Source organism: Neodiprion lecontei, chromosome 5 (genome assembly GCF_021901455.1).
Source record: "Neodiprion lecontei isolate iyNeoLeco1 chromosome 5, iyNeoLeco1.1, whole genome shotgun sequence".
Taxonomy (NCBI): Eukaryota; Metazoa; Arthropoda; class Insecta; order Hymenoptera; family Diprionidae; genus Neodiprion; species Neodiprion lecontei.
Window position 1 is genome coordinate 1897026 of NC_060264.1, and position 18098 is coordinate 1915123.

The window sequence follows — 18098 nt, forward strand, 5'->3', positions numbered from 1 at the left end:
AAAAAGCAGAAGAATAACAAAGATAAGTAAGGACGAGTAAGAAAAAAAAAATAGATGAAACAGAATAACACAGAGAGCTAATGTTCGGTTATAAATGATAATAATTGCCACGACGTTGATTAATTATTTAATGACATTAAAATTAATCATAATAGAATTACAATACCCTTATTATAATCTTGTAACGATAATTTATTTAAAAATCAGACGGATAAATGAAGTAAAAAAAAAAAAAAGTTCAAATAGCTTAGCATCTTAAAGTATACATATATGCATATATTATACATATAATATACATACGTAATTTTAACAATATTCTTAACATCCTTTCTGTGATACGTATTTAATGGAGAGAGAACATTTTCACTTAATTTTATTTTTAGTTTTTTTCTTAACTTCATTCTGTATAATGTTTAAATAAATAGTTCATACACATCGATAAGAAGTATATATCTCAATTGCATACATAACACAAACACATATTCTATGTAATAACAGTGTAGTAATTGTTAGCTCTCTGTTTTATTCCGACGTTGATCATTTTTGCCAATGAATGTAAATATATTATATCTACTTACTTTCTATCCTCTTCGCTGTGTAGATTATTCATTGTACGTAGTACTAATATGTATATATATATACAACTTCCAAGTTACGGTTTTCTTTGTATTCGTATTATTGCTATTATTAATATTATTATTATTATTATTCAATAGACCATTTCCAATGAAATTCATTTAAGCGGTTAATTGTAAAATTTCTTTTTAATGATGAATGAGTATTAGTGTTCTATACATAATATACGAATTAACGTAATAGTTACCTCTATCCATATAATGGAAGTCTTCTATAAAGCTCGCTTAAACGCTAACATCTTGGTGTTTAACTCGTTATTGTTTATAGTAACGTTCGATGCTCGTCAACTCGTTTTTCACAGGCGACAATGAGTTACATATTGTTGGTTATCGAATTTTGATGAAGAAAAAAAAAACAAATCCGGTTAATATTCTTTTAAAGAAATACTATGGGAGAGTACATTATGGTATTTGGAATCTGTAAAAACATATTTCAATTACTACACAACTGTCACACATAAGTCATACCATGACTAAAAAACGTTGCTGCAGGCAATTGATGCTATAACGAGTTTATAAATTCGATTAAAGAGAATAGGCACTATGTAGGTATACACCATACATTGTAGGGCATATATAGTATTATATTATATAATAGTGAAAAAAGTACGTAGAAAACGTAAAAAAAAATCGAAAAAAAAACAACACGCAGTATTGATCGAAACGTAATTTATTTTCATCCTAATTAATTATCGGAATAGTTATACCAGCTATATTTTCACGATTTTCTAAAGTTACGTTGTATAATTTAATCTTAATCGTATAAAAAAAAAATCTCTTTCATTCGTATTTAGAACATAGACATAATATATGATAATGTATTATTATTATATATTCATATTTGTATATGTATATGTATGACCTTGTATTCTATATGGTACGTGTATTTATAAACAATATAATATTGATATATTGAACGTATGTACGACGAAATTTAGATGGTAGGTAAAAAAAAAAGGAAATCTGTAAAAAATGTCGAAAGAAAACAGATCCATGTCGAAAATGATACAGGTATGCATAAAAAATGAGAGCAACGCAAATTGACGCGGTTTCTACGTTTTATATTTTCGCTTGGGCTTAGTAGGCTGTTTACCATAACTATGACCACCAGCGGCTAAAATGCGACCGGCCAAAATATAGGCGGCGGGTAAAACTGCACCGGATATTAAACCGACGATGAAGCCAACGGCCAACGATATGTCGGTGCTGTATATGCTTTTGTAGCTGAGGCCGCGATTTTCGCGAACGGACAAATGCTTCTTCTCTTCTTTATTCCTCGCGACGTATCCCAGCCAGTACGTTATTCTGTCCACCGCTGGATTCGGCCGTTCTCTTATCGCCACAGATACTTTTCTCGCATTTTCCCTAAAACCGGCTGTCTCGTGAACGGTTTTAATCAGCGATAAAATGTTCGAAGAGGTGTGAACGCCGCCGGTTTCAATGGAAAAACCGAGCTCTATTGCTCTCCTGGCGTTTCGCGTCTCGTCGGCGTCTCTTGGCAGGCATATTACCGGAGTACCGTGGAAACCAGCCTCCAATAACTCAGTGTCTTCGCAGTGACTCAGCAAGACTCGGGTGCGCGGATATCCTGATGGAAAATTAAGGAATGAAAAACAAATGAACGAATTAGCAAGATCGCTGAAAGTGAATCGACGGGGAAAACCGCAACTTTTCTTACTTTTTCCTGTTATATATCGTCGGTAATTAACGGACTGATCACTTCGTATTATCAAGGCAAACGCGGGAGCAGTCGTTGATTTTACGCTCAATGAGCTTTACGAGTTCCTTCGCTTCTGCACTTAAGTACATCGATTTATTTCCAGTTATTCTGGAATGAACAGACGCGAATTGCACAGCAATTTTTTTAATTTTTTTTTTTTTTCTCTTTTTTAAATCACCCCGATTTTCTGCCTTTGCTACTTTTTAATTCACTTCTTGCCGCACGAGGCGGAGTGTATATTTCAAACTTTTGTGAAGAATCAGACAATTTTCGATAATACAAACATACAGCACCTCAATATACTTACCAATGATATCTTGACGGATAACTTCTTTATTCACAAACAAATTATCCGGCTTTTCTTCCTTCAAATAATCGACATCTTTAATTTTCCAGACTACCGCTTGTCCCTGACGACCCTGCGGTAAACCCCTGGCGATTTCTTCTATCAGATTTTTGTAATCTTTGTCCAGCAGCGTCGCGATCGTTCCTGACCGGCGTTCTATCAGTTCTTTCTGTAGTTCCGGTGGAACCGGATGTGCTCCGCGACAATGATGACACCCGATCTGGGGGAGAGAAAAAAAATGAGCAAATCTTTTACGCGTGCGTAATAAAACGGGGAAAGAAAATCGAAGAGTACTACGGTGAAAATTTCTACTACTACGAATTTTTACGTAAGTTGGAACATTTCGTATTATTTCGTAAAAAGTTGTAAATATGCATAGTTTTTTCGTAAAGAATTAATAATTTTTGTTAAAAATTGTAGTAGCTTTTAGATTTTTTTTATGAAATGTTGGAAATTTTTATGAGAAACTATGCGTATTTACCATTTCCCTAAAAATTGGTCGAAAATTGTAGATATCATTCTCACAAGGGTAGAGTCAAAATTCTTTACCTCGACCAGCATCTGAGAAACGAAAGACACGTCGGATCTGAGAATCGTATCGGCGCCCCAAAAAATTAGATCGACATCGCGGTAAAGATTCTCTATGGTGTCGGTTTCGGCTGGTAAATACTTTTCGACCAATTCCAACGCGGGAGTGACGTAATTGCTATTTGCATTTTTCACGATCGATCTGATACCCAGAAGAGACGATAAACGGTTCCAAAATCCACCGGTTAATATCGGCAAGGCGATTCCCGACTGGTGAAACACGTACGATTCAGCCTCCGAGCCTTGGGTCCAAATCACTGGAATTGAAGCGAATTTTCTTACCCATGGTAGGACGCAGGCGTCGTGTCTGAAAAGTTATGGTTTTCATTTAAAATCGGTCGAGTTCGTGAGCCTATTTCATTCGCAGATTCTGTACCTCAAACCAGGCGAAATAACGTAAGTCGGTGAAAATTCCTGAATCAAATTTTGAATCGTTTCATCGCTCAGGAGACTTTCGCAGGCTTTCAGTGCCCGCGATTCCTTCGTACTTGCCAAAGCCGCGTCGACTTTCACCTCGACAACTTCGACGTCGATCAAATTATCGTACAGCAGATCCCGCGAGGTCGAGGGTATTATCAACACTGTGTTTATGTTCTCGTCGGACAGAGTGTTTGCGAGTAAGGACAATTCGTGCTCGTATTCGAAAGCCAAAACCACCGCAGACTTTGGCGGCGTAACCAAACTCGACGCACTTATCAGATTTACAAAAGCTAATGAGAACCACGCACCGTATAAACTAGTCAGCATCATCGTTGATTAGTTATTAATTATCCTACTCAACTTGGCTCATACCGTAACCAACTCGTCCGGCGTTACAGCAACGCGTACTCGCGATATGATAATACGCGCCCTGAGACAGAGGATGTTTTGCTGTTACTCTGCGATGTGTCACATCTTCCACGTGTACGCGTATTCATGAACGCATTTGAGACAATCGGACTGTTTCGTTGTTCCACGGTTCTTCATCCCTGGGCTATTATACTGCTTGAAATACATCGACAACCACTTATCCTTGTTCCAGATGGTTCTGATATTTTGGGTTTTGGTAATTTAACCTCAGGTTCGACGCAAAAACCCTCGAGTATCAATACGCTTGACGCAGAACCGTCACCGGCCGTTCGCTGTGCCGGTATTCCTTCTCTCTCCTCTTTCTCTCTATTTCCTTCTACGTTCGTCCAGCATCTCACGTGTGGGCGTGGAATGAATCCCTACCATTTTTCGCATCACGAGATGCCATGTGCGCTGCCGCTTCGCGCGCGATTTAACTTATCGTCAACCAACTGAATTTCTGAATTCATTGTGCCGAAAAGTCCGTGTACCCAAATCTTGTGGATCGTTTTTTAATACCTGAACTTACATGTATTACAATTTTGAATGTAACGTAAATCGAACTACCGTACCAATTCCATCGTTCCGTGCGTCTAAATATTCGATTTGCGCATCAGCGCGGGCGAAAAGTCGTGTCAAACACAAAAGCGCCTGTATTAACGTAAATCTGTGCGATATAATTTTTGAAGAGTCATCGGATCGTGTAGAGAGTAATACGTTTTAACGAAATATTAAACCACTGTGCCTACAGATGCAAACTTCAGAGTGTCGAAATCGGGGAAAAAAAAACTTTATCTTAAGTTAGGTGAAAAGATTAACAACTCGGCGAATTTGGAGGTTATTCGGCTACCTTCTAGTGCATTGAAGTCTTTATTGTAAATAAAAATGAATTATACATTTGGCGCTCAGAATCCGAATACCCAGGCTGGGTTCACCCCAGGAACTACTGCCCCGCCTGTCACAGGAGGTAAACCTACCTACGTTTCGTTGCTACCTACGAAAGATTCTCTGTCACCTGGCTTATCCATGCTTTACTATTTGATCTAATTGCGCCACAATTGCTGTATTTTATGCTTCCCAGTAATAAACTTTTGGTCGACTCCCTAACTGACATTCGTTATGTTTAGTTCATTTCTCAATTTCTTAAATTTCTCTGACCCAGGAGCACAACCAGTCACCTTTGGAACATCAGCAGTAGGCGCCGGCGATGCCAACAAGCAGGGGACACTGGGCCTGGCTCAGCCAGGAGGACACCCCTTGTCGAAATCTATTGGCCAGGCATTTAGTACGAGTTTTGGAACAGCAACATTTGGAGCCTCTCCTGCGACAGCTCCAGCATTCGGTACACCGTCCTCTGGAACAACTGGGTTTGCAAGATCAGGGTCAGGATTAATGGGCCTTGCAACTCCGCAGCAGCAAGCAATAACGGCTAGCAGTCTCCCTGCAGCAAACACAGCGGCTCCAGCTGGGGCTCTGACCTATGGAACACCGATCAGTGCAGCAACAACGACTAATGCATCAGTAGGTTTCCGTACTACGACTCTTCCGAATACAAGCTCAGGTCTTGGCACCCTAGCGATGCCTTCGTCTACGCATGGTTTAAGCTTTGGTGCAAAACCTATGACGACCTCTGCTCTTACTTTCAATTTGGCATCGACTGCTGCCACATCTGGCCAACCACCAGCCAGCAACATAAGCTTTGGTGTTCCAAAAACAGTCGCTACTACCACCATTGCTCGCCCGGCAAGTCAGAGCTTCACAGTACCTGCTGCATCTACACCAGCATCAGGATTCACAACCGGAGTTGGCACTACTCCAGCTGCGACAAGCGCTACAGGCTTCAGTCTCTTTAACACTCCGCAAATTGCCCCAAGTACCGCAGTGGCTCCCACTGCTACCGCTACGCCAACCGCAAGCGCTGCCAGTGGATTTAATCTACCTGGCTCGCAGACGCAAGCAGCTAAAACAACTGGAACTAGCCTTGGCCTCGGTAGTATGGCAACTATTGCACCTGCTACGGCTGCAACTGGATTTTCCACAGGAACTCCAGCTTCCTCGGGTATCTTCACGCTCGGTAGTATGCCCTCTGTTACGGCTGCAACCAGTTTCAATTCGGGTGGTACAACAACGGTTGCGAGCACTCCAGGATTCACTCTAGCAAAGAGTACAGATCCTGCCGCTTCGACTGCGGCACCTACCAGCGCACCACAAACATCTTTGGAGACCACGACCAAGTATGTGTTTTCATCCGTAGTGCTCATAAAATTTTAATTCTTGGCATGGATGTGATTAACAATTGCTTTTTACAATAGTGTTACAGCCTCGACGGCTGCAACAAGTCAACCAGGTGGATTAAATTTCTGTCAATTGGAAGAATCGATAAATAAATGGACACTGGAACTAGAGGAGCAGGAAAAAGCGTTTGTAAATCAGGCAACGCAGGTCAATGCCTGGGACAGACTTCTCATTGCGAATGGAGAAAAAATTGTTACCCTAAATCAAGAAGTTGAAAGGGTTAAACTAGAACAGGAACAATTAGAGCACGAGCTGGATTATGTGGTAAGTGAAAGTAACCCTTGTTCAACGCGAATTTCTAATTATGTTAATGTGTACTTTAACGTCTCTTTTCTTCCAGGTTGGTCAACAAAGAGAATTACAGGACTGCCTCGTTCCATTGGAAAAAGAATTGGCAACAGTATCCGCCTCAGATCCGGAGAGAGAATACACTTATCGTCTTGCAGAAAATTTGGATACCCAATTGAAGCAGATGTCCGAAGATTTAAAAGAAATAATTGAGCACCTTAACGAAGCGAATAGATCTCAAGATTCAAGTGACCCGATTGTCCAGATTGGTAAAATACTGAATGCACATATGAACAGTTTGCAATGGCTCGATCAACGTACGTCAGTTTTGCAAACAAAGATACAGCAGATTGATCAAATGCATCAAAACTTTAGACAGGAACATGAGCGAAGCTTCAATTTGGCTTATAATTAACACCTCTGTCGCCATTGAACAAGTGACTACTTTCATAGGACCTTGGATGAATTGCAAACTTGACCGTCAACGATTTCATCTTTCAGCGAATTCAGATATGCCAGTTGAACATCTTATTCGGTGGGTACTCTAATTCAACTACACAATTCAATTTTTTAATCTGCATTAAGAATACAATTCGAGTGGAATATTGACATGACCGAATATCTGCTGTACTTCCAAATATTGTATGAATTTTGTTTTGTTTTCAAAGAGTAAAAAATGCACTCCAACCAATCTCAGAAAGATTGATATTCATTATTACTGCAAGTCCATCGTTGGAGGACTGTCTTGGTCTACATATACATAATGAGATAATTGTTTGAATTATATGGCGATCAGGAATCTGAATCGATTAATTTCCGGTGTTGCACAAATACGTAATTTTTTAATATAAAAAAAGTTATAATTTATTATTCTAATTGATTTCTACAGAATTGAAATGGCTGGTATGAAATAGTGTATTTCTAAATGTCCATCAATGTTCATATGCATGTTAATCATTCTGTCAGCCACTACGTTGCAAATTACGCTTTCGGCTTTTATTATATCCCATGTTAGAAACATTCCAAATTTCCTAATATCTATGGTGGCCGAAACTTCTTCCTCTTCTTCATCCGTTACTCCTGAGTCTCGATCGTCTCCTCCAACCTTCAAGTCTTGAAAGTGCGTCGCTACGGTAGCAAAACTGGTTTCCACCTTCAGTATTAATTTCCCTGTTTTCTTAGCAGTTACGACAAGTTGTGGACTCATTTTTCCCATCTGATCGACAACATTTCGCAAGTGTTTCATGTCTGGCATCTCTATGGAAACCTGTAACAAAAAATAGAGATGCATTTGCAGGAGTAAACTTGATCGCGAGCTAAGTTGCCAGACGATATGATTCAGTATTAGGTCTCTTCAACATACATCGAACGACGGTATAATTGGAGCCTGATATTCCCCCCATTCTTTTCGAGGAATTACTTTAACAGGTACATCATGAACGCACTGTCTAAGCTCGTTGCTTATCGAAGGTAATTCAATATCGATAGTGAGACATGGCTGTTCTCTGTTGGTAAGTTTGATCTTGACGCTCTTGGCGGTCATTTTGAGGGAGCTTAGGCTCTTTGCGAGCATGGCAGGTGAGAATTCGAGGTATATCTCATCCTGTTCCTCGCACACACCTACCATGGTGTATTCGCTGAAGAATTTGTTTTGGTACAAAACAGCCCACGCTATCGGCGAATAGTCGTCACCGACGTGAAAGCACACCTCGTCTTTTGTAAGACGTATCACGCAAGCCTTTGCCAGGCGGGATACCGTGTTTGCCACATCTATCGATTGAAATATACAAAGTTGTTACATTTTTCGTACACATAAATTATAAACAGGTTATGGTTAGGCCAGTGAAACATCGATCTTTCCTCTTACTAGTGAAGTCGCGCATCGCTGCGGAGTCGATCATTCTGCATCTGAATTTCATCCCGACGAGTAATAAACAGAACGAATTCCCAGTGAACCGAACGTTTACCGCGAGGCTCTCGCAGACAAATCAGCGGCCTGTCAAACAAGTCAACATCGCACGTCCGTTGGCGCCGTTCGTTTGGTTCCGTTCCGGCGTTCCGCCACACCGGTACTTCGCTCAGAAGTTTCTAGATGTCACCAGTGTCACCGAAACAGTCGGTTCCCGCGCTGCCAGCATAATTTTCTGCAAACGAAAACTTACCCTGCGCAGCGGTGGTGATCGCCTAACGAATTCTTCGGGGACCGAGGCTGCCGCCGGTCGTCCTTTGTGTAAACAAACAGAACACCCGCCTCGCGCCGGAAACAAAATAAATCTATGATCGTGCGGTGTGTGCTTTAAACAATTCTCGGGGTGTTCGATTCGCGAAATCCGTGAGAGTGATCAGTCAGTGTGTGCAACGCTTAAAACTGTATTTCGACTAATTTGACAAATTAACCCGGACAGCGTGCAGAGAGGGTGAGAAATAGATGCGTCGGCCATTTTGCAGATATTGTTATCATCTCTGCACGCTCAAAGCTAATCGATAATGCTATAATAACTAACCAAAGAGTGAGAGAGAGAGAGAGAGATCGCTTACACTTCATATTCTCTCAAGTAATCCCTTACCGAGAGAATTGCAAAAGATCGAAGAACATGTCCTGCTCGGATTGAAATGCAGTTTTATCGAGCTAGGTGAGTCAGAAGACTAGAAATACATTATTCCAACTTATCGTACATACATACATAAATTTATTCGCTACCCAATTCAATGATCGTCTCTCGGTGTTTACTAAACATTCGCAAGGTGCTAACACGCTTCTTCGTCTTACATTTTTTCTTCTTCTTCATTTTTTTTTTTTTTTCTTCATCTATTTCGAACGCGAAAATCTCTCTGCGGCGATTCTCAATTGTTGACAGTTCTATTACATCTCGTGACGCTAGTCACTTTACTTTCGCATGTAAACAACACGCGTTGTCTGCCTTGCCAGCGTAATCAGCTGTGCTCAAAGACCGCGTAATTCGTCATTCCATAATTTAAATCCTTTGCGATTTGTTACTTATTCAACTCCCCTACGGATCCTTACACCGCAGCTTTGCACATATACATATATATTTGCGTAAACAAAATCTAAGCTGCTGCGCTTACAATGTACCTTGCAACATTATGCATTTTAGTAACGATCCGATCGTTGTTTTAGGCACATTTGAAACAACGGTTACAATGTTCGTAATACAACATTCGAATGTCGCGTGTGATTTAGCATGTTTTTTAAAAAAAAATTCTCAGCCTTCTTTCATGTTTTCGTTTTATTTTATCCGAAACAACGTCTTCGTTCGATCAATACCCCCTGCTTCCCAAAACTCGGTGAAAAATTCACCCCTCCGTCTTTGTAAGACATGTGGTTCAATGTTCCTTCGTTCCTCCTCCTTCTCTTCCGTCTTTTGTTTTTTTCGACTGCATACTTCGCCGTTTATCGCTCACCTAGAAAGAACGACGACAGGTGTCTGCCGGAACACGTGGCCCGCGGCAGTCGCACCGGGCCTTCCTGTTTCATTTTTTCACGTTACTTGTTTTATCGCCGTTTATCTTTCCCCCCCTTGTTTTATCAATGCCATAATACCCCACGCACAGCGACTCTATATCTCGATGCCTTCGTCGTCAGGCGCAACTGTAAAAAGCTACGAATCACGAGAGCGCGTTTAAATTTTCCCGCGCATTCCGAGGTGTGTCGATCGAAAGAAAAAGGATCTAGATATTCGTGTAATAGCGTATGAAATTTCTCAGGGTTTTCAGTAGATTTTTGAAAAAGGTGAAAACTTTTGGGAAAGTCGGTAGAAGGAAGGGATTATGGTATTTTTCCATCTCCGACAGAGCAGACCAGGTTATCCTAATTATCCTTGTTCTCAGGACGTTCGAATCGCAATGAAAGAACGACTCTGTATTCGTAATAAGAACGTTTCAACTCTGTGGGATATGTGTACCTACATACGTATACATTATTAAACGTATCGCATATGCGTACCTATACCGATGTTTAAACAAAGAGCGCTTGTTTTTCCATATGCGTGTGCACACGTCCACCATACATGTGATTATTTGCTCTCGGCGCAGCATGGCAACATCACCACACGCGTAAACGCGAGATGAAATGGGCCAGCAGCAGCCGTGGGAGGTACATGCATATAAATATATATATACATACACAGGAAATCGAGTATATCTTGCAGGAAGCGAGTAAAGGGTTCGTTCGGTGTCAGCTTTCCATTGAAAAGAATCGAATGAAAAAATAAAAACTGCACCAACGACGGAGTCAAATCAACGAATTGAAACCTTTGGGAAGAATACGATATGTAACAATACGAAGAACATTACATTGTCATCGGGATTATTATCATTGCACTCAAAATATAAACAGAATAGAATGAATTAATTTCCAAGTTTCATCAATCGTTAAATCGAGCAACGTCTTTTTTCTTTTCTTTTATTTCAACTGTATTTTACTTTATCTAGGGTATGCATAGGTTCAGATAATTGGGTTCGCGAGTTTATTAAAAGAATTATCAGGTAGCGAAATTGAGAGTGTTTTGAAACAGATGCTTTAATAGCAAAACGCGTGCTTACAGTTTAAACTCGGTAACAAGACTGTTTTTACAATAATGTTACTTGACCCAGCAACCTTATTCATTTCATAACACAAGAAAGCTCTCACACGTCTTTTATCCACAATGACGACTAGATCATTAGAAAAGTGGCTTTAAGACGGCAGCAAGCTGCTTCCCTCTCACGATGATACATCTTTCGCGTGATTCTATTTATCAAGAATAAAAATAAATTCTCCGTCGTTGATAATAGCGAGCGAGAAGAAAGAGAGGGAGAGAGAGAGAGCGATTAGGGAGAGAGGGGGTTTCGGTGTGACGCAATCGCGTCGTCCCGCATAGCAACTAACGTTGAGGACAATCAGTCAGTCAGTCAGTCAGACAGTCAGTCAGTCGGTGGTAAGTGAGTAGGGAAGGACGATCGTCGGGAACGAGGAACGAATGAAACCTCGAACGAAACCGAGGAGGGTTCAAATGTTACGTCGTCGTCTGGTCGCCGGCCCCCCCTTCCCTCCTCCCCCCCGTCTCCTCTTTTCCCTCCATTCCCATTCCCATTCCCCATCCTTTACTCTCCTTGCGCCCCATACGAAGAGCGGAGAGTCAGATGTAGATAATATAAAAAAATTGGAAGTCGAGTCCGTGGTAGTTGAACGTTTTTCTCATGCACGGCTCGTGTCTTCGTTTGTACGAATTATAAACAATGTCGAGAGGCGAACTCGACGAGGTTTCGAATCGAATCGCTGTTGCTTCAGGTTCCTGTCTGCAAAAAAAAAATGAAGAAAAATAAATAAAAATAAAAATTATAGTCGGAATTACGTATTACGATTGGCTGAAGTAATGTTGTATCAGGAATTTTGAAATTATTAAGGGACGGGTACGGCTTGGACCTTTTTTTTTTTGTTTTTTTTTCTTTTTTCTAAGAAAATGAGGACTTTATTGTTCATAGTTTCGAGAACATTGTAGAATTTTTTGAACGAAATTAATAGCAAAATGACGACACTGCGCATATGAGTAGCCAACGACCACGTTTTCAATTCGACCGGCTTGAAATATTGACAAATTCATTAAAAATTGTTTATCGAATGGACCTCGTGGCTAGATTTTTCAATTTCTATGCCAAAATTTGTTTATGACAATTTTGTTTCTGAAACTGACGATTTCAGACTTTCCAATTAGCTGTACCTCCTCCTACCCTTAATAATTTTCAATATTATTGCGTGAAATTAAAAGGAATCTAATCCTATTTTCTTCGCAGGGTGTTTTTTTTTTTTTCACAACCGTCCGCGTTATCTGTAAACGAATTTTCTCACTCTGTCCAAACCGTGCGGCAAAATCTATTTCGCAGTCCCTTTAAAAAAGAAACTTTGCTGCATCGCCGTTTAAATACACGAGTCTCTTACTCATTGTATCCCGTTTTTGTTTTTTTTTTTTTTGTTTTTTTCAGTTTTCATGAAAACGCAACACATCAAACGTACACACGGTATATATTACGTGTAATAAATTTTTCTCTGCTTTCTTTTCGCCCCACATGATGTGGTAAAATCATAAATTTGAATAAAAAAAGAAATCCAACAAAACGACTGTGAAAGTACTCGAAAATACGGAACGAACGCCTCGGCTCACAGCGTATAATGTAAATACCCGCGTCTCTGTATGCGTGTACATTTTACATGGAACCTCTGTGTACGTTCCGTGTACCGAAAGTACGTGCGAAGAGAGAGAGAGAGCGAGAGATAAGACGAGGTCCAGGGATGCTGCTCAGGTCGCTCTCGGAGGTCCGGACAGGTTCCCTCGCCGAGTGTAAGGAGGAGGGCCCCGCATTCCTGGTTCTCAACCTTCTACGGCCGATTAAAGCTGAGATATAGATTCTTCAGGTTTTCCCTCTACGGCGTCCAGGAATCCCTGGAAACTCGTCTCTCTTTTCTCAGGGCATGGTACAATCCGCTCTCGACGATCCTCCGCGATGAGAACACCCGCGATCCTTATTCCTGATCTCTTTTATTCTTGCGCACCGCGCTATGCAGACGACGTTGGCTTACATAAGAAGAAACCGATGTAACCCATTATTTTCTTCTTCTTTTACCAGCGCGCACTCGCCTCGCCTGCTCGCCTACGTTCTTGATTTTTAAATTAGGAACTAAACACTTCGGGAGGTCAATTCCCGATTCGCACTCATTGTCGGTGTACGAATGCAATATACATATATATATATATTAGGACGGTTCGGAAAAGGTCTTTTTTTTTTTTTTTTTTCAACCAGATTTCGCTTTTCTCCGAGACACTTGTGAAAAATTTTTACCACCGTTTCAACGACATTGAAATATCGAAGCAAAAAAACAGGCCATGTTTAGGAATTTCAAAATTGAAATATCCTTAAATCCTTTGGTGACTGTGTTTCTTTGTTTCTTTTTTTTTTGACTTTTTTCCGCGACGAAACAAAAATTTTTCGTAAAACCTGAGATGCGTGCGATTTTTTTTCACTATCGAGAAATCTTCGTTGAAACACGAAACAAAGACAAATTTTTTGTCCTACTTTCAAGCGTTGAAAATTATAATATATTATATCGTTTTTTTTTTTTTTTTTTTAAACTAATTCCGCTTCGCCAATTTTTTTTTCGTATATTATAATATACGTGTGTATATAGAACACTTGAATATAACTCGCAACTCGGTCAAGTCTTCGTCTCTTGAACCCCGAGCTTCGTCTCCCCCATTTTGAATGTGTATAATTTTTTTTTCTTACGTTTTCTTTTTTCTTTTTTTTTTTTTTTTTTTATTTTATTCCCTCCTTGGCTCAACTTTTGCGAAGCGTGTTTATCGAAGGGTGAACGAATCGCGCGTTCTATACACGTATACTTTACGACACGCGTGATAGGAGAAGCCTGCGCGAAACCCAAACCCCTCTGCTGGTGACTCATTTTTTGAAGAGGGAGAAAGAGAGAGAGAAGGAGAATTTTACACCGCTTGCATATGTTACTAGAACCTTTTTCCCCCTTTTCGGCCCCATAACGTGAACCCAGGGGGTTGGTTGTTCGGTTTCATGGCGCCACCGTTCGCCACATGTTGCTCAGTACGTTCGATGCTTTTGTAGGTGAGCTCCGATAAATGTATAATGCTCGTGCACTGTCAGAAAGAGAAGGAAAAAAAAAAAAACTACAACGCTGTCTCAGACACGCGAGTTTATCTTGGACGCTCGAATACTACAGAGTTATAAAAATTTGGTGGCAGATTTTTGTTTGTACGAATCAATGAATCGTTTACACGTCATGCATGAAAAGAAACACAAAATACGAATTAGGAAGATCTGAAATACAGTAAATTATAACGAGGTAAAAGAAATGTATATTTCTAAAATTTAACCACTTCAAAATCACTACGATATTGCGAGATAGTAACTTTTTTCTTCCCCCAACGTTCCGTTACCCAAACGTTACCAACTTCAGCCTCATGAATGTTTGCAGTACGAGACGTCGAGCCTTTCGAACCGCAAAGTGATTTCTCTTTTCCTTTAATTTTCTTTCTCGTTTTTTATTCCCCCTCCCTCTTATTGCGGTCTTTTTTGGAAAAAGTTTCTTTATTTTTCTTCAACAAGGAACGATAACGCAATGTTTACACTCACGAGACGTCTGTTAATCTCTCTTTCTCTCTTTCTCTCCCTCTATTCATCCACCGCGTTTTTTTATCCCCGTCTTCGAGTTCACCAAGAATTTTCTCATCATCATCCTCACCGCGGCTGTGGCGACATATCTCACAGGTTTGTGTAATGCTGTTTAATAAGCTGACTGAGGCAGATTAGTATCTCAACACGTGGTCACCCCGCTTCACGTTGAAACGTTTTACAGCAAGGGTACGTGTAATACGGCACAGTGCTTCGTTTTTTTTTTTTTTTTTTTTTTTTTTTTTCACTTTTTGGGCCAGTAAAATACCGTATATTATGACGAGGCTGAAGTTGGTAACGTTGAAACAAAAATTATTAAATTTCGATCGTAAAATAGCAGTTTATGCGTGTTGTAAAAAAAAAAAAAAAAAAAAAAAAAAAATGGAAACTAGGGTGTGGAAAGGGAAAAGGGAGAGTAAAAGTACCACACAAGTAACTGTAAAATTTTGGAAAAAAAATATTTAAGAAATTAATTCTACGAATCCTGTTCCCGGCTAGGGTTGGGATAAAGCGATGCCATGCGACACGTGATATTTATTTCTATAAAGGGCCCAAAGCCTGAAATAACTGAGACAGAGGCTCAGCTTCTGTTGCTGCTGCTGCTGCTGCTGCTGTCTAAAGGCGTAGTCAAATTACGACACGTGCATTTTTTCCTCTTCCTTTTCTTTTTCTTTTTCTTTTTTTTTTTTTTTTTTTTTTTTATCCTATACTCTTATTGTTATTGCACTTTACGTCGTGTGTATATATTTAAAGAGATTTCTTAGCGGGTGGTGCAATCTTCGGACTGCGTGTTGTATCAACATTGATGCTGAGGGATATTGGAGAGAGAGAGAGAGAGAGAGAGTAGAAGAGGGGACAGATATATATATATATATAATAAAAATTAAAAATTAAAAAATAAAAAAAAATATATATACATATATATATGTTTATATATATGTACACATGTCTCGAGTTGGCACCATTAAAAATAAAGGTACATTTTTCTCTCCCTCGTTTCTTTCTTTCTTCCTTGCTTTACACACCAGTTTCATCATCCGCGTCGATCGTACAGAGAATACGTAATAAAGTCTTGAACGAACGACGAAAAATTCCCGCAACTCTCTCACGTTCGTATTGTTAAATAATAAATCGTACCAGTGATTTGCCTTATTTTCTTTTTTTATATGTCGAAAGAGATGTTGAATTTCGATGAAAATTAAGAAATAAAATAGAAAATTGTTTGGGATTGTTGTTGTTATTGGTGTTGTTCTTTTTATTTTCTTCGCAGAATTTATCTTCGCACAAATCGTTACGACGCGATATCTGCCTCAATTAGCCGTTGATCACGTAATCTTTAATCGTATCCGGTGATTATGGACGTTAATAGCAAACACCGATGTATAACTAATGTGTTCGGATATTATTCAAATTCCACGTCTTCCGGCTCGTCTCTGTTAGATAGATTAATTTAATCGATTACTGAAATCCGTGAGAAGATAGAGATTCTGATTTACGATCGATTATTATACAGAGAAGTGGAAAGAGGAGGAAGCGCAAAGCAAAGAAGGAAGAAGAAAACGGAGGAAATTAAACGGCCACATCTCAAATATTTATTATACCCACGTTATGGGGAAAAGCTGGAATTTTCATGGGATTTTTAATTCGGCAATGGAAAAAACTGTGAATATAAGTTTTCCTATCATGGGAACTAGAAATGATTTTTTCGGGGTAACGAGTTTACTTTTTTTCCTCGAAAAAACAAACTTGCTTAACGCTGACTATTTTTGCAAGTTACATTTTTCTTTTTAGTAACTTACTAGAACTTGGAGAAAATTTCAGGGAAAACTGGATTTTAGGTAATGGAAAATGTGGAAATGGCGTGGAATTTTTTTTTTTCACAAAAAAAATTTGTGGCCACCCTGTAAATAGTTACAGAGAAAATATTTAAGGAGGTGACAATTATTGAAAGTGGTGTTTAAATCGACTATGAAAAAGACGTCAAAAAAAAGAAAAAAGAGAGAGACGAAACTATTTTTCGCCAAAAGTATTCGCGGTGAGAAAATGTTAAAACTGTGTAATCGTCGGGTTTCTCTTTCCCCTTGGACGAGGCAATCAAAATTAGCCCGTCGGTGTTTGAGCGTGAATAGTATCGGTTTATTGCTTCAAACTTTTAGTATAAACAAGTTAATATAAACCTGACAATTTCGCCCAGATGATATTCTTGACGTCGAATTTTTTTTCCAAAAATTTGTGGCCACGCGAGATTTTGCCCTCGCATATTCGGTTACGATTACAGTCGTACGGTTACATCAGTGTGTATTATACGTGTATGCATTTATGCTTTGAGTGTAATAATACGTAAGGTAACATCGCATGCGTGCACGAAAGTGCGAAACGCGATCCTTCTCGCTAACCCGGTTGTTCCTTGGACACCGGATATCCCCCCGTTGTTTGTCGTTAAAAAATCGTGTTATGTATAAAAATATGTACAATATAGAGCTCCAAGATATTCTCGTAAAATTGACTCTACTCTTCCTGTACCATTAAACGCGATGGTAAAAAGAAGGATGTTTTATTCAAATTCGAGGGTAATTTGAATTTGACGATTTATTTGTTTATTTTTTTTTTTTTTTTTTTTACTGAGTTCTAAATTTTAAAGGCAATCCCAAAGTTGCGAGAAGTGACGAATGTTTTTTCCCTAAATATTTATTGTTGCAGTAACGTTATTATCTTGTCAATACTTTTTTTCCTAAAAATTTATATAGTAATATATAATAATCACTGCTGGGAGAAAATGCTTAAAAACAGTTCCATTTAAAATGAAAAATGGATAATACGCATTTAAAATCAAATCATTTCAAATATTATACCGAGAAAAATTTAATTTGTTAGAGTAACTAAAAAAATTGAGAAAAACAGTCGACAATCTTGATTCATATAATACACGAGAAGCGATGATCGGCATCATCCCTCCATAACTTCGTGTATTTCCGACTTTCTACTTCGGTGATGTTCGTAGCGCCGACCCATGGTGCCCCATGCCAAGGGGCCCAGCCCTCCTACCCCCCCCCCCCCCCCCCCCCCCCCCCATACACACGCACAACGCACACACTAATTGTCGTTCCCCCCTCCTCTTCGCTCTCTCTCTCTCTCTCTCTCTCTCTCTCTCTCTCTCTCTCTCTCGTGTTTTTCCCCCTCGAAAGCTCCCCCCTCCCCCTCC

At 39.6% G+C, this 18098-nt stretch overlaps 4 protein-coding genes across 5 annotated transcripts in view; 2 read left to right on the forward strand and 2 right to left on the reverse strand.

Moving 5' to 3' along the window:
- Positions 1 to 114: 114 nt before the first annotated feature.
- Positions 115 to 4399, reverse strand: LOC107220956 (UDP-glucuronosyltransferase 1A9). Its single transcript, XM_015659777.2, has 4 exons — positions 3666 to 4399; positions 3251 to 3596; positions 2663 to 2921; positions 115 to 2223 (listed from the first exon to the last, which is right to left on the reverse strand). Exons 1-4 carry the CDS (start codon positions 4037 to 4039, stop codon positions 1688 to 1690), a joined length of 1515 nt encoding a protein of 504 aa, XP_015515263.1. The 5' UTR covers positions 4040 to 4399; the 3' UTR covers positions 115 to 1687.
- Positions 4400 to 4659: 260 nt separating this feature from the next.
- Positions 4660 to 7567, forward strand: LOC107220965 (nuclear pore glycoprotein p62). The gene is made up of 4 exons (XM_015659790.2): positions 4660 to 5084; positions 5280 to 6351; positions 6430 to 6676; positions 6753 to 7567. Exons 1-4 carry the CDS (start codon positions 5003 to 5005, stop codon positions 7113 to 7115), a joined length of 1764 nt encoding a protein of 587 aa, XP_015515276.2. The 5' UTR covers positions 4660 to 5002; the 3' UTR covers positions 7116 to 7567.
- On the reverse strand, positions 7106 to 8845 carry LOC107220947 (checkpoint protein HUS1). The gene is made up of 3 exons (XM_015659766.2): positions 8568 to 8845; positions 8064 to 8470; positions 7106 to 7967 (listed from the first exon to the last, which is right to left on the reverse strand). Exons 1-3 carry the CDS (start codon positions 8617 to 8619, stop codon positions 7584 to 7586), a joined length of 843 nt encoding a protein of 280 aa, XP_015515252.1. The 5' UTR covers positions 8620 to 8845; the 3' UTR covers positions 7106 to 7583.
- Positions 8846 to 8897: 52 nt separating this feature from the next.
- Positions 8898 to 18098, forward strand: part of LOC107228011 (transcriptional activator Myb) — a 45312-nt gene continuing 36111 nt past the window's right edge. Inside the window, exon 1 of one of the 2 annotated variants that reach the window (XM_046739776.1) lies at positions 8898 to 9333. Coding sequence is in view for 1 of the 2 variants with exons in the window: in XM_046739778.1 (XP_046595734.1) it covers positions 9314 to 9333 (20 nt within the window). In the remaining variant the exon portion in view is untranslated. The remainder of the gene's footprint in view (positions 9334 to 18098) is intronic. The other variant, XM_046739778.1, reaches the window with a different exon arrangement.

Coding starts and splice junctions, on each gene's coding strand:
- LOC107220956 (XM_015659777.2), bottom strand. CDS start 4,039: ATGATGCTGACTAGTTTATACGGTGCGTGGTTCTCATTAGCTTTTGTA. Junction 3,597..3,665: donor GTTATTTCGCCTGGTTTGAG/GTACAGAATCTG, acceptor ATAACTTTTCAG/ACACGACGCCTGCGTCCTAC. Junction 2,922..3,250: donor TTTCTCAGATGCTGGTCGAG/GTAAAGAATTTT, acceptor TCTCTCCCCCAG/ATCGGGTGTCATCATTGTCG.
- LOC107220965 (XM_015659790.2), top strand. CDS start 5,003: ATGAATTATACATTTGGCGCTCAGAATCCGAATACCCAGGCTGGGTTC. Junction 5,085..5,279: donor TGCCCCGCCTGTCACAGGAG/GTAAACCTACCT, acceptor TCTCTGACCCAG/GAGCACAACCAGTCACCTTT. Junction 6,352..6,429: donor TCTTTGGAGACCACGACCAA/GTATGTGTTTTC, acceptor TTTTTACAATAG/TGTTACAGCCTCGACGGCTG.
- LOC107220947 (XM_015659766.2), bottom strand. CDS start 8,619: ATGAAATTCAGATGCAGAATGATCGACTCCGCAGCGATGCGCGACTTC. Junction 8,471..8,567: donor AGCGATGCGCGACTTCACTA/GTAAGAGGAAAG, acceptor TTCAATCGATAG/ATGTGGCAAACACGGTATCC. Junction 7,968..8,063: donor CAATTATACCGTCGTTCGAT/GTATGTTGAAGA, acceptor TTTTTGTTACAG/GTTTCCATAGAGATGCCAGA.